General features: G+C 43.6%; 2 protein-coding genes across 2 annotated transcripts in view; one reads left to right on the forward strand and one right to left on the reverse strand.

Annotated features, from left to right (window-relative positions):
* The window catches only part of LOC309549926 (uncharacterized protein), a gene marked incomplete at both ends in the record, with an annotated part of 77260 nt that extends 59592 nt beyond the window's left edge, over positions 1 to 17668 (forward strand). The window contains 5 exon segments of the mRNA XM_082250412.1: positions 1159 to 1260; positions 8494 to 8591; positions 9282 to 9520; positions 16677 to 17514; positions 17519 to 17668. Of these exon segments, the coding sequence (XP_082106538.1) occupies positions 1159 to 1260; positions 8494 to 8591; positions 9282 to 9520; positions 16677 to 17514; positions 17519 to 17668 (1427 nt within the window).
* The window catches only part of LOC309550274 (uncharacterized protein), a gene marked incomplete at both ends in the record, with an annotated part of 1476097 nt that overhangs the window by 1020081 nt on the left and 433676 nt on the right, over positions 1 to 22340 (reverse strand).

Genomic DNA, 22340 nt, shown 5'->3' on the forward strand with positions numbered 1-22340 from the left:
TATTTTCTATGTATAATCTTTAATTACATAAATAAAATGTCCTTTTATGCCGAGGGAACAGAAACAGAGGAACGCATAACACTGAGAATCAGATTGCAGTCCCCCAGTGAAATCACATAAGTAGGATGAGCAGCAAAACTTCCTCCAGCTCTCCTGTAGCGCCCTCACCAGGCAGAGCTGAGGTACTCATAATCTATCTGGGGAAGAGGCAGAGCTCGGGGTGACCCCGACACTCACCTTTGGAAATATTCAGCAGGTTTCCTACCTTGTTACTACTAACATTAATCCCGTCCTCTGCCCCAACACCAACTGGGCCCCCACTCCTCACCCCCCATCTAACACTGCTGTTCACCATTCCTCACCCCCATCTCACACTGCTGTCCCCCGCTCCTCACCCCCATCTAACACCGCTGTCCCCCTTTTCCTCACCCCATCTAACACCGCTGTCCCCCATTCCTCACCACCATCTAACACCGCTTCCCCCTTTTCCTCACCCCATCTAACACCGCTGTCCCCCCTTTTCCTCACCCCATCTAACACCGCTGTCCCCCATTCCTCACCACCATCTAACACCGCTTCCCCCTTTTCCTCACCCCATCTAACACCGCTGTCCCCCACTCCTCACCCCCCATCTAACACTGCTGTCCCCCATTCCTCACCCCCATCTATCACCCCTGTTCCCTACTTCTCATTCCTCATCCAATACTGTTGTTCCCCTCTCCTCACCCCCCTTCCCACACTGCTCACCTATATTCCACAACCCCCACTGACACTGTTGTCTCCCACTCCTCATTCCCTTATTCAACATTGCAGATCTCCACTCCTCACACCCCATATTTGATGCTTCTGTCACCCGCTTTTCACTTAGACCCAATGCTGCCACCATGGTTTCTTTTGCGTCTCTCATGATATCGCTCTTATCTCTATTAATAAAGCACAGACCTGACCAGAGAGGTAAGGAAGATTCTCAGAAGATTCATAGGACACAAGGATCTCTACAAGGACGTCATGATGGAGAATCAGCCGCCCCTCACATCACCGGGTAAGAGGAGACTTTATTGTAAAGGAGAGAGAAGTACGGAGGCTCCACCTAGATCCCCCATCATCTGATAAACACATAGAAACAATATATTCAGTCAGTGTGTGTGTTTCCTACAGATGGATCCAGTAATGGGAACCCACCAGAGAGATGTCCCCGTCCTCTGTATTCCCGGGATTCCACACAGGAAGGTCACACCATCCCCCACCATCATCAGGTAGGTGAAGATGGAAGTCGAGATCGTAAAAGTGATCTGACTGTATGAAGATATATTCCACTTTTCGGTATAAGGTTATTTGGGCTCACATTTTAAAGCAACCATTCCCTGCTATTTTTTTGTTTAGAATGAAAATCTGATAGATATAAAAGATGAGGTTAAAGAGGAAGAAGAGACGTATGTGAGGGGTGATCAGCAGTTCAGGGAAGTGGTTGGGATGATGGACAAAGTTAAAGAGGAGGAATCTTCTCCAGACATCAGCACAGGTGAGTGATGGCCACTAAATACAAAAACTGTTTGGGTATATGGATTGATGTTTGAGGATTTGTAGACCCATTTCTTTTTTTTCAAATTATATCTTTATTTCTTTAAGTTCAGTTACATATACAGTATATTCATTACATTTTAGCTTTCAAGGTTATAATTACAAACCATTTATTCCCTTTAAGGAACCTTAGCCTTTCTTTGGCAATCTATTACCGAACCCAAAAACTCCCATTTCGTTCCTTTTCCTTCTTTCCTCCTTTCCCCCCTGTCCCCCTAAAAAAAAAAAAAAAAAAAAAAAAAAAAAAAAAAGGGAGAAAAATGGTGCACAGGTCTCTACACTCCTATATCATTATATATCTATCTTCTCCGCACAGGTTCTTGTCCTGTACTTGGAAATTACCTTTCTTCTGAATTAACATAATCTTTCCACTGTTTCCATTTCTTCTCATATTTATCAGTTTGTTGATGAGCAGATAGGACCAATTTTTCTAGGTTATGTATTTCCTCAACTTTCCTTAACCACATGTTTATGTTAGGTGGTTCAGTCTCTTTCCATTTAAGAGGGATACATATCCTGGCAGCGTTCACCAAATGTGGTATAATGGATTTTTTGTAATTTTGTATCGGTATGCTGGGGGTATGGAGCAGAAAGAGGGCAGGTTCTTTGGGAATATGACATTTCATAATTTCCTGTATTGACCTCCAAATCTGCTCCCAAAACTTTTCTAGTTTAGAACATTCCCAGAATATATGGAGCATTGTCCCTCTCTCTGTCCCACATCTCCAGCACAAATCTGTATTTAATATAGAAATTTTATTAATCTTAACCGGGGTGTAATACCATCTGGAAAAAATTTTGTAATTCAGTTCTTGAATTCTAACGCAAATTGAAGTTGAGAATACTGACTTAATTATTTGATTTTCCCGTTCTAGTGAGAAGACAATACCCATTTCCCTCTCCCATTCCTTCAAAAAAGGAGGTTTACGCCGTTCTACTGATGTCATTAGCAGGGAGTAAATTTTAGATATAGTATGTTCCATAATTCCATTTTGAGTGCATAATTTTTCATAAGGTGTTACCTCTTTATCATCCTGGGAGGGGACTTGCAATGTTCCCAAAAAATGGCGTAGTTGGAAGGCCCGCCATAGATCTAGGCCGAAGTGGCCTGAGACGTCTGTTAATTCCTCCATCGTTACCCAGCCTGTCTCTGTTAGGAAGTCAGATATTTGTATAATTCCTCTATCTGCTAAGGTCTTAAATTTCCTGTCTTGATATCCTGTCTCAAAGTGGGGGTTTCCTAGTATTGGATACAGTACGGAGTTCTCCCGTATTAATTTATCCTGTTTAAATATTTTTGCACAAGTTTTGATCGTGTTTCCTATAATAGGATGTTTCTTTATTGATACTGGTAGGATCTTATAACACCATGGGGCTCTTTTCAACGAGATCTCACATTGTGCCTGCTCTAAGTTTGGCCAGAGCTTATATTCTCTGTGTCGACACCAGTCAATCACTCTTCCCAGTTGAATGGCTTGGTAGTATTTCTTTATGTTCGGGACTGCCAGCCCCCCATCTGTTTTCGCTTTAAATAGATATTTTTTCCCTACTCTCGGACGTTTTGAATTCCAGATGAAATTCATTATCATAGTTTCAATCTGCATCAAGTATCGAGGTGGGATGTGTATGGGAAGTGCCTGAAAAATGTACAGGAATTTTGGTATAACACTCATTTTAATTATATTGCACCTTCCCATCCATGAATGCATTCCTCCTCTCCACCTTAGCAGTAGTAGTTTTATAGATTTTAGTAAGGGAGTAAAGTTCAGATTAAACAATTGCGATATATTTGGTGTGATCGATGTCCCCAAGTATTTAAGGGCTGTCTTAGTCCAGTTCAATTTAAAATTTGCCCTTAACTGTTGTTGGAGTGTCCCTGTAAGTTCTATTCCCATTGTTTCGGATTTAATGAAATTTATCTTCATATTAGATTGAGTTCCGTATCTCTCCAGCTCGTGTAACAAGTTGGGGAGTGATATAATTGGATTCGTGATCGAGAATAGGACATCGTCGGCATACGCTGATATTTTATACTGATCCTTTCCCACGCTGATGCCCGAAATATCCGAGTTCATTCGGATTCTGCACAGGAAGGGTTCCAATGATAATACAAACAGGAGCGGGGACAGGGGGCAACCCTGTCTCGTTCCGTTTGTAATTAAAAACTCTGTAGATAAAATTCCGTTTACCCTCACTTTTGCAGAAGGGACTGAATAGCTCTGTGTTATCCATTTTAACATTTTCTCCCCTATCCCTATATAGCGAAGGACCGTGAACATATACTCCCACCTGACCCTGTCGAACGCTTTCTCTGCGTCGGTATTAAGCAAGACTGTTGGTATTTTATTTTGGTGTGTTATATGTAGTAAGCTCAATAGCTTGGTCGTGTTGTCCCTTGCCTCTCGGGTTGGGACAAATCCGACCTGGTCCAAATGGATCAACTTTGTCAGGTATTTCTGTAGTCTGACTGCCAAAATCTTTGTGAAAATTTTAAAGTCAGTGTTCAACAGGGAAATTGGTCTGTAACTTTTGCACGAGGTAGGGTCTTTCCCTTCCTTAGGGATTACCGATATATGTGCATGTATGGTTTCTTTGGGGATTCTATTCTCTGCCCCCCAGGCGTTGAACATATCCCTCATAAACTCCTTCAGGTGTGGCATTAACTTCTTATAGTAATGAATAGTAAACCCGTCAGGTCCAGGTGCCTTCCCTACTTTAATATTTTTTATAGTTTCCATTATCTCCGCAGATGTTATAGGGGACTCGAGTATTTTACTCTCCTCTTCTGACAACTGAGGCATTTGTGAGGTATATACATATTCCTCCATCTGCGTTTGTAGGGCTGTTTGGGTTTTTAAGTTATATAATGTTTCATAATATTTTTTAAATTCTTGAGTTATCTGTTTGGGGTATACAAGTTTCTGTCCTGCGTCTGTTACTATATGTGGAACATATGTTGTCAGATTTTGGTCTTTGAGTGATTTTGCTAATAGCTTCCCACATTTATCCCCTGCTTCATAGAAAATCCTTTTAGTTTTCTGAATTGCTGCTTTAGCTCTAAAGGATAAGAGTTCATTAATGTCTCTCCTTATTTTCAAGAGCTCATCCTTTCCCTCCGCTGATGGTGCATGTTTATGTTTTGCTTCTGTTTTATAAAGAGCTTGAAATAGATGATCTAATTGTTTAGTTAGCTGTTTTTTGATCCTGGCCCCATGTTTTATAAGAATTCCTCGTATAACTGCTTTGTGTGTTTCCCATATTATCCCTGGATCTGAGTCTGCAGTGGTGTTAGTTAAAAAAAATAAACTATCTCTGACTGGACCTCTGCCGTAGTCTTTCATTCAGTCTCCAGGTTGTTTCTCTCCTTTCTCTTTTGTTTGGTAACTCATAAATTAATGTAATTGGGGCATGGTCTGACCAAGTCACTGAGCCTATCGTTATGTCTTTTATAGCGTGTAATTGACTGTGTGGGATTAAGAAATAATCTATGCGGGAGTATTGTTGATGCAAAGAGGAATAGAATGAGTAGTCTCTTTCTCTGGGGTGCATCAGACGCCATGCATCTATTAATTGTCCTTCCTGTAGTATTTTAGCAAAGTGTTTTCGCACCATAGGCGGGATTGAGGATTGGCCCCGGGATGTATCTTCTGAAGGGATCAGGGGGATGTTCATATCTCCTCCTATTATTAAATGTCCCCCCCTAAACTCGTTGAGCATATCCATGCCCCTCCTCAAGAAACCATCCTGCTTTATGTTTGGAACATACATATTAGCTAGTGTGACTTCGGTCTCTCGTATCGTCCCTTTTACAAATAAATATCGGCCCTTTGGGTCGCTCAAAACTTGTGTACATTTCCAGGGTATGTTCCTTGATAGGAGGATGGATACGCCCTTCGACTTAGCCTCCCAGTTAGTCGAATGATATACTGTAGGAAAAAGATTATTGTTTAACTTAGGGCATTTATCCTCTCTAAAATGTGTCTCCTGTACCATCGCAATATCTATCCTTGATCTTTTCAGATCATCTAACAAAATTCTCCTTTTCTCTGGAGTGTTGAGACCTTTTGCATTAATGGATAAAATCCGTATATTCTCCATTATAATAAAAAAAAAAAAAAAAAAAAAAAGATAAAAAAAAGGGGGGGGGGGGGGAAACTTAGGGGGGGAAGGGGGGAGGAAGGAAAGTACCTTCTTGACCTCTCTACTATAGAGGGGTCACTATATAGCTTCACGCTGGGTTGCTCATCCAATCTATATTGGTTCTTTGAGCAATTTCCTAAATGGGATTATGTTTGGGTTAGGTTAGAGAATAAAACTCTCCCCTCCCTCTCCCAACCCCCAACACAGATCATTCACAGGGTATTCCGGCATATATATATATAAATAAGATTCATTATTTTTGTATATCTACTTCTCCCGGCCTCAATTTCTCACATTCCTTGTATCTCATTTAGAGGCAAAGGAGAATAAAAAAAAAAAAAAAAAACCCCATTCAATTCCCCCTGTAAAAAGGGAAAAATAAAAAAAAAACTAGAAAAGAAAAAGTAACAAAAAGAGCAGGGGGGGTGGGAGAAGGAGGAGATGGTTATACGGGGGCTCTCTTCTCCCCTCGTCTCTCCCCCATCCCATCCATCCCCACCCCTAGATCTCACAATATATTTGCCATCTACCATCTGCCCCTCCTCTTCTCCTAGTTCCTTGGTAGGTCAAGTATTACCCAATGCTTCCTCCGCCCCTCCCCCCCGCCTCTAGGGCACCCTGTGCTCTGTCACCTTCTTAGAGACCACTGAAATTGGTCGTATTGTGAAGTGTATTTATATTCAAAAATAGAAGTTAAACAAAAACTGTGCTATTTAATAAATCAGATTATTACCATTATTACCCTTATTACCATTATTACCCTTATTAGTGTTTTATAGGTTACAAAGTGTATATTATACCCAAAAAAAAAAAAAAAAAAGAAAAAAAAAAAAAAAAATTTCTAATGTTGTGTGCCCAAAACAGAAAAAGAAAAAGAAACAACATACTTTCCCATATTCATAAAAAAAAAAAAAAGGAAAACACCTTCACTACCACTCTACACTCGTGTCTCATGTGTTTTAAAATTGTGCAAAAAAAAAAAAAAAAAAAAGTTCAAATCAATAGTGATTTTGTGCAAGAAAAAAGAAAAAAAAAAAAAAAAAATATGACCTTATCTCTTATCCTCCTCCCAGGGGGGGGGGGGGGGGGGCGGGGTGTATCCATGTGTCCATATACCCTCAAAAAAAAAAAAAAAAAGCATGTTGGAGCTGACTGCTTCAAAAAGAAAAGGGGGAACAGCCGACAAAGGGGTGGGGGAAAAAAAAAAAAAAAAAAAAAGTTATTGAAGAGAGAATTTTATAATAGCAGTATTTCTTCCTATCATTTCTTCATTCTCTCGTTCCAATTGGATCCTCAATTTCACTTAGTTCTCTCAGACCTGTCCTTTCTTATTACCATGTCCATTCAACCTCCGTTCACGGGGTCCCCAGTTTGGGTACCCCATTGTTCTGGGGGAAATTGTAAGCCAGTCCTCCACCTGAACAGGTTCTGTGCCCAAGAACTCCAATAAGTTGGGTAAATCCGCTGGGGTACGAAGAACAAACATGTCTCGTTCTTTAAAAAAAGTCACTGCCAGCGGGTATCCCCATCTGTACCTAAAACCTTGTTGCTTTGCTCTCTCCAGCACTGGCCGTAGTAATGATCTGCGGTAAAGCGTGGTTTTAGACAGATCCGGGAGTATTTTTATTTTAGCCCCTGCGACTTCCACTGTACCTATGTCCCAGGCTTTCCGGAGGATCTCCTCTTTCTGTGTGTAGTAATGCATTTTACATACTATATCACGGGGTCTGTTGGAGTCTGTATATCTGAACCCTGTCAGTCTGTGGACCCTATCAATTTCCATAGGGGCCGCAGGGTGTGAGGTGGGGGCTAGCACTTTTAAGAAAATGTCTCTCACCTTTTCTTGTAAATTTTCCCCTTCCACCTCTGGTACTCCTCTCAGTTTTAAGTTCCCCTGCGGCTCCTATCTTCTAAATCTTCCATATGAAGTTGCATATTAATGGTGGCCTCTGATAATGTCTCTGTGGTCTTCCTTATATCCGCTACTTGGTCCTTTACTTGTGTGATCTCGGTATCTTTTAAAGTAACTCTATCTGATAATTGGACCATATCTTTGCGGAGTTCCTGGATATCACGTTGATGTGTTTCCTCAATCCGCATTATTAATGCCTCTATCTCTGCCTTAGTGGGCAATGCTTTCAATAAGTCTTTGATATCCAGATTTACCTTTTCCTGCTGAATCCCGGGGTCGGCTTCGGGTTCTCTCGCTGCTGTCCTCCCTGGGTTTGTCATGTTCCCCTCTGGCGGCTTCTCTCCTTTCTCTGCATGCTGTGTGCACTGCACTCCCTGCGCATTCTGTTTGGGCTGTGTCCCCACACGTGCCGCCGCCATCTTGGTTTCCGGCACTCCGGGCAGCTGCTGCTGAAAGTATTGCTGTATTCCACCACCTGATCTCCTCTGTAGTTGACGCCGGTCTACTACCGAGCGATCGCTAACCGAGCGGGTCACTGGACGATTCCTGACCGGGTTACTTGTTTGCATGCCGTGTAGCTATGCCGTGTCGGGGCAGTCCGGGAGAGGGGTTAGCGGGAGCTCCTACTCACACGTCCTCACATCTCTTCCTCTCCAAGCCACTCCCCCCCAGGTGTTAGTCCCCTGTAGACCCATTTCTACAAAGACGTCATGATGGAGAATCAGCCGCCCCTCACATCACCGGGTAAGAGGAGACTTTATTGTAAAGGAGAGAGCAGTACGGAGGATCCACCTAGATCCCCCATCATCTGATAAACACATAGAAACAATGTATTCAGTCAGTGTGTGTGTTTCCTACAGATGGATCCAGTAATGGGAACCCACCAGAGAGATGTCCCCGTCCTCTGTATTCCCGGGATTCCACACAGGAAGATCACACCATCCCCCACCATCATCAGGTAGATGAGGAACAATCACTGATAGTATCATTAGGATCTGTACATTATCTGCATTGTTACCATTGATGTCATTTTTATTATATATTCAGAGTGGAAATCTGAGAGATTCTAAAGTTGAGGTAAAAGAGGAGGATGATGAGGATTTTGTAATCGAAGAGGCAGAGTTTCCAAAAGGTCACATAAAGCAGTACCAGGACACCATGGTGGAGTCATCCAGTTACAGAAATCCACCAGAGAGATGTCCCCTTCCTCTGTATTCCCGGGATTCCACACAGGAAGATCACACCATCCCCCACCATCATCAGGTAGATGAGGAACAATCACTGATAGTATCATTAGGATCTGTACATTATCTGCATTGTTACCATTGATGTCATTTTTATTATATATTCAGAGTGGAAATCTGAGAGATTCTAAAGTTGAGGTAAAAGAGGAGGATGATGAGGATTTTGTAATCGAAGAGGCAGAGTTTCCAAAAGGTCACAGAAAGCAGTACCAGGACACCATGGTGGAGTCATCCAGTTACAGAAATCCACCAGAGAGATGTCCCCTTCCTCTGTATTCCCGGGATTCCACACAGGAAGATCACACCATCCCTCACCATCATCAGGTAGATGAGGAACAATTACTGATAGTTATGATTTATACACAAGTGTGTTTGTTACAATGAATGTTTTATTATATATTCAGAGTGGAAACCTCGGTGAGTATAATATTGTTGTTAAAGAAGAGTATAAAGAGGAGGATGAGGAGTATGGAGTGATGGAGGAGTTTTCAGAAGGACACAAGGATATGATGGAGCCACCTAATACCAGGAACCCACCAGAGAGATGTCCCCGTCCTCTGTATTCCCGGGATTCCACACAGGTCAACATTAAAGAAGAGATAAAAGAGGAGGATGATGAGGATTTTGTAATGGAGGAGGCAGAGTTTCCAAATGGTCACAGAAAGCAGTACCAGGACACCATGGTGGAATCATCCAGTTCCCGAAATCCACCAGAGAGATGTCCCCGTCCTCTGTATTCCCGGGATTCCACAAAGGAAGGTCACACCATCCCTCACCATCATCAGGTAGATGAGAATGTAGGAAAGTGATCCCAAGCCCTAAGAGATATCATTCTTCTATTATTATTATTTTTTTGTATTTAATATTATTTCTGCCATTTTGTTGGTTCAGGATGAAGATCTGATAAATGTACAAATTGGGGTTATAAAGGAAAAGACGTATGTGAGGGGTCATCAGCATTTTACAGAGGAGGTTGGGATGATGGACGCAGTTAAAGAGGAAGAAACTTCTCCAGATATCAGCTCGGGTAATTATGGAAGAATGGGTTAAAGCTTACTTAGTGATGTTTGGTTGGGTGGTATCATTGATCTGGTTAGTTGTCATAGTTTGGTGTTGTGATTGCACCCAGTTCCACCACAGATCTCTTTTACACTTTGAAATGCTCGACCAACATACACTACTCCAAAGAATGAAAGGAACACTTTGATAACACATCAGATCTCAATGGGGAAAATATCATGCTGGATATTTATACTGGTATGGACAGGGTAATGTGTTAGGATCTATACTGGTATGGACTGGGTAATGTGTTAGGATCTATACTGGTATGGACTGGGTAATGTGTTAGGATCTATACTGGTATGGACTGGGTAATGTATTAGGATCTATACTGTTACATAGTTGGTGAGGATGAAAAAAGACATCAATCCATCCAGTTCAACCTATGATGTGTGTGTGTGTTTTATGTTAACCGTACATTGTATACCCCTCTATGTTGTGGTCTTTAAGGTGCCGATCTAATAGTCTTTTGAAACTATCGATGCTCCCCGCTGATACCACTGCTTGTGGAAGAGAATTTCACATCCCCACTGCTCTGACAGTAAAGAACCCTTTACGTATTTTAAGGTTAAACCTTTTTCCCTCTAGTTTTAGTGAGTGGCCACTGCCATCTGCCATGTAGTTGCCCCCCCATTATTTTGTTCAGGTCCGTTTGTAAGGTTACCACATACGGCATAGAAGAATTTGGCCTGCTTAGTTTAGTATCATCCACAAATACAAAGATTGTGCTAGATATCCCCTCCTCTAGGTCGTTTATTAATAAATTAAACAGGATTGGTCCCAGGACAGATCCTTGGGGGACCCCACTTTCCACACCCTCCCAAGTACTTCCTATTTATCACCACCCTCTGGACTCTCCCCTGGAGCCAGTTCTCTATTCAGGTACTCACCCTATGGTCCATACCTATGTACCTTAGTTTGTACAGTAAGCATTTGTGGGGAACTGTGTCAAATGCCTTTGCAAAGTCCAGATACACCACATCCACAGACCTTCCTTTATCCAGATACACCACATCCACAGGCCTTCCTTTATCTAGATACACCACATCCACAGGCCTTCCTTTATCCAGATACACCACATCTACAGGCCTTCCTTTATCCAGATACACCACATCCACAGGCCTTCCTTTATCCAGATACACCACATCCACAGGCCTTCCTTTATCCAGATACACCACATCCACAGGCTTTCCTTTATCCAGATACACCACATCCACAGACCTTCCTTTATCCAGATACACCACATCCACAGACCTTCCTTTATCCAGATACACCACATCCACAGGCCTTCCTTTATCCAGATACACCACATCTACAGGCCTTCCTTTATCCAGATACACCACATCCACAGGCCTTCCTTTATCCAGATACACCACATCTACAGGCCTTCCTTTATCCAGATACACCACATCCACAGGCCTTCCTTTACCTAGATACACCACATCCACAGGCCTTCCTTTATCCAGATACACCACATCCACAGGCCTTCCTTTACCTAGATACACCACATCCACAGGCCTTCCTTTATCCAGATACACCACATCCACAGGCCTTCCTTTATCCAGATACACCACATCCACAGGCCTTCCTTTATCCAGATACACCACATCCACAGGCCTTCCTTTACCTAGATACACCACATCCACAGGCCTTCCTTTATCCAGATACACCACATCCACAGGCCTTCCTTTATCCAGATACACCACATCCACAGGCCTTCCTTTATCCAGATACACCACATTCACAGGCCTTCCTTTATCCAGATACACCACATCCACAGGCCTTCCTTTACCTAGATACACCACATCCACAGGCCTTCCTTTATCCAGATACACCACATCCACAGGCCTTCCTTTATCCAGATACACCACATCCACAGACCTTCCTTTATCCAGATACACCACATCCACAGGCTTACCTTTATCTAGGTGGCAGCTCACTTCATCATAGAAGGTTAATAGATTGGTTTGGCAAGAACGATTTTTCATGAATCCATGCTGATTACTACTAATAATACCGTTTTCATTACTAAAGTCTTGTATGTGGTCCCTTAACATCCCCTCCAAAATCTTGCAGACTACTGATGTTAGGCTGACCGGTCTATAGTTACCCGGGATATATCTCGGACATTTTTTAAATATTGGTACCACGTTGGCATTTTTCCAATCAGCTGGCACCATACCCATCTGTAGACTACCCTTAAAGATCAAGAATAACGGTCTGGTTATCACCTGGCTGAGCTCTTTATGAACCCTCGGTTGCAAGCCATCCGGTCCTAGTGATTTATTTATGTTAAGTTTCTCTAGTTTAGTTCTAAGTCTATCTTCTGTTAGCCATGGTGGTACTTCCTGAGGTGTATTATTTAATTTATCATTACAAGCTGGGTTAGTGTAGCCCCCCAATTCTTTTGTGAAGACTGAAGAGAAAAAATTATTTAGCACTTCCGCTTTCTCTCTGTCCTCTGTGGCCAGATTCTCTTTGCTGTCTTTTATGGGGACAATGTGTTCTGGTCTCGCTTTCTTACTATTTATATACTTAAAGAATTTCTTTGTTTTTTTTTTTTAACTCTCTTCCGCTATATGTCTCTCGTGTTCTATTTTAGCTGCTTTGATTTCACCTTTACATTTCTTATTACACTCTTTGTAATGTTTGAATGCTGCCAATGACCCCTCAGCCTTGTATTTTATGAAGGCCTTTTCTTTAGTATTAATATGCATTTTTATGTTGGAGTTTAGCCACCCTGGGTTTATTTTAGCTCTTTTAAATGTATTCCCTTTTGGAATGCACTGGCCAATCCCTTTGTTTAGTATGCTCTTGAAGCACTCCCATTTTTCCTCCGTGTTCTTTGTTCCCAGGGTTCTATCCCATTTGATATTGTCTAGCAAAGAGCGCAGTTTAGGGAAATTGGCTCTTTTGAAATTCAGTGTCCTTATATTGCCCTTGTGTTTCCTATTACTAAGAATAATACTGAAACCAATTCACCTATGGTCACAGTTTCCTAATTTGGCCCATATTTCTATATCCGTGATCAGGTCTGTATTGTTGGTAATCAGTAGGTCAAGTACCTCATTGTTTCTTGTCGGTGCGTTCACCATCTGACCCACGAAATTGTCCTGCAAAACATTTAAGAACTGCCGAGCCTTGGATGAATGTGCGGTTCCTTCTGCCCAATCTATATCTGGATAATTAAAGTCCCCCATTATAATGACATTTCCCATCCTTGCTGCCATTCAAATCTGTGAAAGGAGGTCCACCTCCCCCTCCTCCCTCTGGTTGGGGGGCCTTTAGCATAAGCCCAATATTACTTTCCCCATAGTGCCTTCCCTTTGAAGTTCTACCCATAGGGATTCTGCCTCGTCCATAGCTCCATTATTAATATCATCCCTCATATTTACCTGTATACTGTTCTTAATATACAGACATACCCCTCCCCCTTTTTTACCTTCTCTATCTCTGCGATAAAGGGAATACACCTGAATGGTCGCCAGCCAATCATGAGAGCTGTCAAACCAAGTCTCTAAAATCCACACGAAATTTAAGTCCTCCTCAAACATCAGCTGCTCCAGCTCTCCCATCTTGTTGGCCAGGCTTCTAGTATTGGTGTACAGACCTGGTAGTTTTGTCCGGTTGCATACTATATCCTCGTTTGATGTTGTTTTAAGGCTGCTCTTGTGATTTTTTATTTATTTTTTTTTCCCCATACCCACCTTGGCTTTAGGAACTCTGAGCACCCTACCGCTAATGTCCCCATTTGTGCCCGCTGAACCTTGCTCCCCGCTGGTTAATTCATCATCTGTACCCTCCCCCCCATCACCTAGTTTGAAAGCCCCTCTAACTTGTTGGCCATCTTCTCACCCAGTACAGTTGCACCCTCCCCATTTAGGTGCAATTCGTACCTACTAAAGAGCCGGTAGACAGCTGAGAAGTCAGCCCAGTTCTCCAGGAACCCGAAACCCTCCATACTACACCAGCTCCTCAGCCACTTGTTAACTTCCCTCATCTCCCGCTGCCTCTCTGGTGTGGCTCGAGGTACAGTTAGTATTTCTGAAAAAATCACCTTGGAGGTCCTAGTCCTCAACTTAGCGCCTAAGTCCCTGAAATTGTTTTTTAGGACTCTCCATCTTCCTCTGACTTTGTCATTGGTACCCACGTGTACAATGACAGCCGGGTCTTCCCCAACCCCACCCAATAATCTGTCCAACAGATCCGTGATGTGCCGAAGCTGAGCGCCCGGTAAAAAAAAAAAGACAGCCTGGCACCTATGGTCTTTTTGACAGAATGCACTCTCTGTCCTTCAGAGTCCCTTACCACCAGAACCTGTCTTTCCTTTCCCTTGCTCCCGCCCCTACTTGAGGAGTTCTTCCCCTGGCATCTAGGGGCGTTGCTCTGCTCCAGCAATGTTGTCCCTGACTGGTTTCCCCAACATCACGCAACAGGGCGTATTTATTGGGGTGCTCAAGCCCAGGATCGGCCTCCTGGCCTTTTTCCCTTCAACCCTTCCTGTCACCCAACTACTCTGCTTTGATGCCTGCACCCTTGTATCTCCGCCCTCCTCTGTGTAGGCCCCTGCCTGTACCTGGATACGTTCCCAGCTCTCCTTCACTATGGAGATTCTTTTCATTGATGCCAGTTGCTTCCCTAGATTCAGGACCTAGATACTGGTATGGACTGGGCAATGTGTTAGAATCTATACTGATATGGACTGGGTAATGTGTTAGGATCTATACTGGTATGGACTAGGTAATGTGTTAGGATCTATACTGGTATGGACTGGGTAATGTGTTAGGATCTATACTGGTATGGACTGGGTAATGTGTTAGGACCTATACTGGTATGGACTGGGTAATGTGTTAGTATCTATACTGGTATGGACTGTGTAATGTGTTAGGACCTATACTGGTATGGACTGGGTAATGTGTTAGGATCTATACTGGTATGGACTGGGTAATGTGTTAGTATCTATACTGGTATGGACTGTGTAATGTGTTAGGACCTATACTGGTATGGACTGGGTAATTAGTTAGAATCTATACTGGTATGGACTGGGTAATCCGTTAGGATCTTTACTGGTATGGACTGAGTAATGTGTTAGGATCTTTACTGGTATGGACTGGGTAATGTGTTAGGATCTTTACTGGTATGGACTGGATCTTTACTGGTATGGACTGGGTAATGTGTTAGGATCTATACTGGTATGGACTGGGTAATGTGTTAGGATCTATACTGGTATGGACTGGGTAATGAGTTAGGAAGGAAAGGATGCCACATAGTTTGATGGAAATGAAAATTATCACCCTACAGAGGGCTGAACTCAAAGACACCCCGAAAATCAAAGTGAAAAAATGATGCAGCAGGCGAGTCCATTTTGGTGAAATGTCACTGCAGGACCTCAGAATGGTCCTCAGTAGTGTGTATGGTCCCCACGTGCTTGTATACATGCCTGACAACGTCGGGACATTCTCCTAATGAGACGACGGATGGTGTCCTGGGGTATTTCCTCACAGATCTGGACCAGGGAATTACTGAGCTCCTGAACAGACTGTGGTGTAACCTGGTGGCATCGGATGGACTGAAACAGAATGGGTCTGACAATGGGTCCAAGGATTTCATCCCAATACCTAATGGCAGTCAGGGTGCCATAGTCTAGCCTGTAGAGGTCTGTGCATCCCTCCATGGATACCCCTCCCCAGACCATCACTGACCCACCACCCAACCGGTCATGCTGAACGATGTTACAGGCAGCATAATGTTCTCCACGGCTTCTCCAGACCCTTTCACGTCTGTCACATGTGCTCAGGGTGAACCTGCTCTCATCTGTGAAAAGCACAGGGTGCCAGTGGTGGAGCTGCCAATTCTGGTGTTCAATGGCAAATGCCAATCCAGCTCCACAGGGCCGGGCAGGGAGCACAGCGCCCACTAGAGGACATCGGGCCCTCAGGCCACCCTCATGAAGTCTGTTTCTGATTGTTTGGTCAGAGACATTCACACCAGTGTCCTGCTGGAGGTCATTTTGTAGGGCTCTGGCAGTGCTCATCCTGGTCCTCCTTGTACAAAGGAGCAGATACCGGTCCTGCTGATGGGTTAAGGACCTTCTACGGCCCTGTCCAGCTCTCCTAGAGTAACTGCCTGTCTCCTGGAATCTCCTCCATGCTCTTGAGACTGTGCTGGGAGACACAGCAAACCTTCTGGCAATGGGAGGTATTGATGTGCCATCCTGGAGGAGTTGGACTGTCTGTGCAGCCTCTATAGGGTCCAGGTATGACCTCATGCTACCAGTAGTGACACTGACCCCAGCCAAATGCAAAACTAGTGACAAACACTCAGAAAAGATGAGTAGGGAAAAATGTCAGTGGCCTCCACCTGTAAAACCATTCCTGTTTTCGAGGTCGTCTCATTGTTGCCCATCTAGTGCACCTGTTGGTAACAACCCCCTCTGCTACTTGACTGACCAGATGAATATCCCAGGAGTTTCCCTGACTTGATGCTATACTCTGATTATAAAGTGTTGAGCAGTGTAAATGAGTGTGGAAAACTCTTAGTAATTTTTCTTGTCTTCTGACAGACGGACTCTGTGGTGGGAATAGAAGGACATCGGAGGAAGATGTGACTACAGAAGATAATGACATGGCATCTTCTCCAGAAATAAATCCCGTTCCTCATAATATACATGACAGACCTCACCATTGGAGGAGATCATTGGAATCTCCTGATACTTCACATAGTCCTCTAATATCTGACAGCGCAGACGGGTGCGGGAAACCACCTCATCTCAGGGAAACTTCTTTATACCATACAGGGGAGAATTCATTGTCATGTTCAGAGTGCGGGAAATGTTTTAGTCACAAAGGAAACCTTCTTCAGCACCAGAAAATTCACACAGGGGAGCGTCCCTATTCATGTTCAGAGTGCGGGAAATGTTTTAGTCACAAAGGAAACCTTCTTCAGCACCAGAGAATACACACAGGTGACCTTCCCTATTCATGTTCAGAGTGCGGGAAATGTTTTAGTCACAAAACATACCTTCTTAGGCACCAGAGAATACACACAGGGGAGCGACCTTTTTCATGTTCAGAGTGCGGGAAATGTTTTAGTCACAAAACATACCTTCTTAGGCACCAGAGAATACACACAGGGGAGCGACCTTTTTCATGTTCAGAGTGTGGGAAATGTTTCAATCAAAAAGAATCCCTTCTTAGCCATCAGACAATACACACAGGTGAGCGTCCCTATTCATGTTCAGAGTGCGGGAAATGTTTCAATAAAAAAGTATCCTTTCTTAGCCATCAGAGAATACACACAGGTGAGCGTCCCTATTCATGTTCAGAGTGCGGGAAATGTTTTCATGATAAAGTAGTTCTTATTAGGCATCAGAGAATACACACAGGTGAGCGTCCCTATTCATGTTCAGAGTGCGGGAAATGTTTCAATCACAAAGGAAACCTTCTTAGTCATCAGAGAATACACACAGGTGAGCATGCCTATTCATGTTCAGAGTGCGGGAAATGTTTTAATAAAAAAGGAAACCTTCTTAGCCATCAGAGAATACACACAGGTGAGCTTCCCTATTCATGTTCAGAGTGCATGTTTTAATAAAAGAGGAAACCTTCTTAGCCATCAGAGAATACACACAGGTGAGTGTCCCTATTCATGTTCAGAGTACGGGAAATGTTTTTATAATAAAGGAACCCTTGTTCGCCATCAGAGAATACACACAGGTGAGCTTACCTGTTAATGTTCAGAGTGCGGGAAATGTTTTAGCTCTTTCAGGACCAAGCCCATTTCTGACTTAAGTGGTTTACAAGTTAAAATCAATATTTTAGCTAGAAAATGACTTTAAACCCCCAAACATTAAATATATTTTTTAGCAAAGACTCTGGAGAATAAAATTGCGGTCGTTGCAATATTTTTTTGTCACGCGGTATTTGCGCAGCGGTCTTTCCAACGCCTTTTTTTGGGGAAGAATTACATTTTGCCGCGTTTAAAAATAAGTAAACAGTAAAGTTCTCCCAATTTTTCTGTATAATGTGAAAGATGAGGTCACGCCGAGTAAATAGATACCTAACATGTTCCGGTATAAAATTGCGCAGAGCCGTTTAGATGAATTGCGGTTTATATGGAATAGAGAAGTGAGAGATAATACTAGGAAGGCCCCTCCTACACATAGCAGATAGATCCCGCCTACCGCGTGTGTCTGTGGGGAGCGTTTGATGGTGAGAAGTGGGAATTGATGTTTTGTCCTCTCACACAGATCGGATTGGGGGAAGATTTGTCTTCTAATGGATTTCCTCCATATATTCCGCCCCGTCACCTCAACTCAAACTTCTCCACTTCCCAACCACACGCCGCCTTTTTACTCTCCCAGGCAAACCCACGTAGGTCTAAGTCAGTCACTTGGAGGCAGCTAGGGGGCAAGCACTTGCCGCCGGAACACTCCCACCCCCGCTCATCAGCAGGGAAGCCAATGCGTGGGTCAGGCAGCTCCGATTGCCTCTGGTCACCCGCGATCGTTCCCCGCTGAGAGAGATGAACGGTCGGATGTTAACTTCTTCCCATCCGCGCTACAGCCTATATACGGCTGCAGCGTGGGCTTGAATTTTCGGGAGGCCGTATTTATAAACATATGAGATCATCTCTCATCACCAGCGCGCCTTCCTCACTCGGAGCCTGCAGTGTGAGGAAGGAGGGGGAGCCTCACAGCGCCGGGGACACACAGGAATGTAATCAGGGCACCGATCACCAGTGCCCTGATTACTAGAGGTAAAAAAAACACACACAGTGCCCACCATCAGTGCCCCCCATCAATGCCCACAATCAGTGCCCATAGTGCTGTCAGTCAGTGCCCATCAGTGCCTGCTCATCTAGGCACTGATGAGCACTGACTGGCAGCACTATGGGCACTGAGTGTGGGCACTGACGGTGCTGCTTATCAGTGCCGCCCATCAGTGCCACCCGTCAGTGTCCATCAGTGCCATCCGCCAGTGCCCATCAGTGCCCGTCAGTGCCGCATCTCAGTGCCCAGCAGTGCCACCTCTCAGTGCCCAGCAGTGCCACCTCTCAGTGCCCCCTCTCAGTGCTCATCAGTGCCGCCTATCAGTGCTCATCAGTGCCGCCTATCAGTGCTCATCAGTGCGGCATATTAGTGCCACCTCATCAGTGCCCATAAGTGCCACCTCATCAGTGCCCATAAGTGCCACCTCATCAGTGCAGCCTATCAGTGCCGCCTCATCAGCGCACAACAGTGAAGGAGAAAAATTTATTTTCAAAATTTACTCGCAGAAAATAAGAAAAACTTTTTTTTTTTTCAAAATTTTCTGTCTTTTTTCTTTTTTTTGTAAAAAATAAAAAACCCAGAGATGATTAAATACCACCAAAAGAAAGCTCTATTTGTGTGAAAAAAATGATAAAAATTTCATATGGGTACAGTGTAGCATGACCGCGCAATTGTCATTCAAAGTGTGAGAGCGCTGAAAGCTGAAAATTGGCCTGGATGGGAAGGGTGTTTAAGTGCCCGGTAGGCAAGTGGTTAAACACATCTGACCGTTCTTCTCCCTGGAATGATCACAGAGCGCCTTCTATATAGGATCACAGGTCTCTATGGTCATTTCACAAGCCACGCCCCCCCCCCCCCCCCCCACAGTTAGAATCACATTAGGTACACATTTAACACCTTTTAATCACCCACAGTATTAACCCCTTCCCTGCCAGTGTCATTAGTACAGTGACAGTGCATATTTTTAGCACTGATTACTGTAGTAATGTCACTGCTCCCCCCCAAAAATGTCAGTTAGGGGTCCGATCTGTCCGCCGCAATGTCGCATTCCCGCTAAATATCGCAGATCGCCATCATTACTAGTAAGAAAAAAAAAAATATACAATAAAAATGACATAAATCTCTCCCCTAGTTAGTAGACGCAAAAACTTTTGCGCAAACCAATTAAAATACGCTTATTGCGATTTTATTTATTTTTTTTTTTTTTGTTTTACCAAAAATAAGTAGCTGAAAACAAATTTGCCTAAAATATTAAAAACTTTAGATTTTTTTTTTTATATAATTTATAATTGGAAAAAAAGAAAAAAGAAAATTGCGCATACCCGTGGAATGGCGACAAACTACCAATATCAAAAAAAATCTCCATAGGCGACGCTTTAGACATTTTTAGCGGTTACCAGTTTAGAGTTACAGAGGAGATCTTTTTATTTAATTATTTATCTCACTCTGGCGATCGCGGCGATATCTCACATGTGTGGTTTGAACGCTGTTTTCATTTGCGGGCGCGACTTACGTATGCGTTTTCTTTCGTGTGCGAGGTCACGACGATGGGGCGCTTTAAAGTTTTAGTTTCCTACTCACTTTATTTAACTTTAATTTTAGCACAGTTGTAAAAAAAAAAAAATAATCTGATGATTTTTATTGGTGTGAGAAGGAATGTAAACATCCCTTGTGACAGTAATAGGAGTGACAGGTACTCTTTATGGAGGGATCAGAGGGAGGGGGGGAATGTGACAGTAATAGGCAGTGACAGGTACTCTTTATGGAGGGATCGGGGGTCTAAAAGACCCCAAACCCCTCCCCCGTACTTCACTCTATTCAATATGCTGAAATCTGCATTTTTGAATAGTGACAGATGTTTGAATTTGGCGCCGTCGTGACGTCGAATTACCCGGACTTGATGTCATGCCGCCGCTTCCGGGTTACTACTTCCGAGACCCGATTGGAGCTGTGAAAACCACCACAGTCCACTCGGGGTTGGTTTACACCCGCTTCGCCCTCTGACCCGCTGTGGGGTTGGCAGGCAGCTGGGAGCCCTTATGTTAACTCTGTAAAGCCAACGCCAGTACGCCGCAACCGTATGCATCGGGGCTGTTGCTGTACAACCCAATTCATTTGAATAGCTTTGCCCAATGTGACCGGGGGGTGTGAGGTTTGCAGCAGCCGCAAATTGCAGTGCAGTTTGTACCGCCCCATCCGGCTGCCATTTAAGCTTAAGGAGGTGGAAAAATCGTGACTCAAATGTCTACCTTTACCGATCCCTCCCCACATGAGGCAGGAAATCATGACAAGACATGGGGCAACAAGTGGGCAAGCATTACATTATAGGGGGCAAGAGATGGACAATTGAGGCAACAGGTGATCATTCATGACAATACATGAGGCAATAGACGGGCAATACACAAGGCAACAAGTGGGCAATCATTACAATACATGGCCTATTATGCAACTGCATGAGGACCCAACAGGAAATGCTTTATTCTTTTTGTGTTCTACTTATAAATATGTATATAGATCTAACCTACTGGATGGAAAAATATCACTGTAACATGCATTAACCCACAGCAGCCAATCAGGATTTATCTTTCACTGGTGAACCTTTTTTATTGATTGCTTCATGTTGTTGCTCCTTTTTGATTTATTGAAGTAGCCGACCTTTTAGTCTTTTATTGGTCCAACCAATGTATGATTATTAATACATTTGACACATTTGTTAATTCTATTATAAAAGATTTAAGCTTTATTTTATTCATATCATTACTGTGTGGTAATCGCTTATTCTGATCTTGTACAATAAAAACTCTTCGTACAATATTCTGTGCCGAGTCTTCTTTTTTACCAATGATTAGATGATCGGTGATTGGAGTGTGATCAGTTCATAGAGAGTCATCCATTGGGGTTTTATTAGTGAGATGGAGAGTGGAGAAGGCACCACATTGACAAGCCATTGGAGGCCCTTTCTAAAGCCCTAAACTTTTTGGCAACCTGTCTATGACATTAGTCTTCCAAACTCTATCTTACTGAGCTAAGGCCAGAAGAGTTCCAGGAGTTCTTCTCTGTCCACAGCATATAAGTGCGATAACGGGCAAAATTCTCGTAGCAGCTCTGGGCCTAGCCGGTTTGACACACATCCCTTGCCTGGCGCATGTGCTGAATTTGGTGGTGCAGAGGTTCCTTAGAAATTACCCCGATATGTCAGAGCTGCTGCAGAAAGTGCGGGCCGTCTGTGCGCACTTTCGGCATTCTCACCCTGCTGCTGCTCGCCTGCCAGCGCTGCAGCATAACTTCGGCCTTCCCGCTCACCGTCTCATATGTGACATGCCCACAAGGTGGAACTCCACCTTGCACATGCTGGCCAGACTGTGCGAGCAGAAGCAGGCCATAGTGGAGTTTCAGCTGCAGCATGCACTCATGAGTCGCTCTGCGGAACAGCACCACTTCTCCACCAGTAACTGGGCCTCCATGTGAGACCTGTGTGCCTTGTTGTGATGTAACATATGCAGACTAGGCCGCAATGTAATATTTTTTCCCTAAATGGGTGTTTATTGAATAGCGGAATAGAACAACAGTATCCAATGGGTGTATCTCACTGTAACATATGCAGACTAAGCCGCAATGTAATATTTTTTACCTA

Source organism: Pelophylax lessonae (assembly GCF_965119305.1).
Source record: "Pelophylax lessonae genome assembly, chromosome: 3".
Classification (NCBI taxonomy): Eukaryota; Metazoa; Chordata; class Amphibia; order Anura; family Ranidae; genus Pelophylax; species Pelophylax lessonae.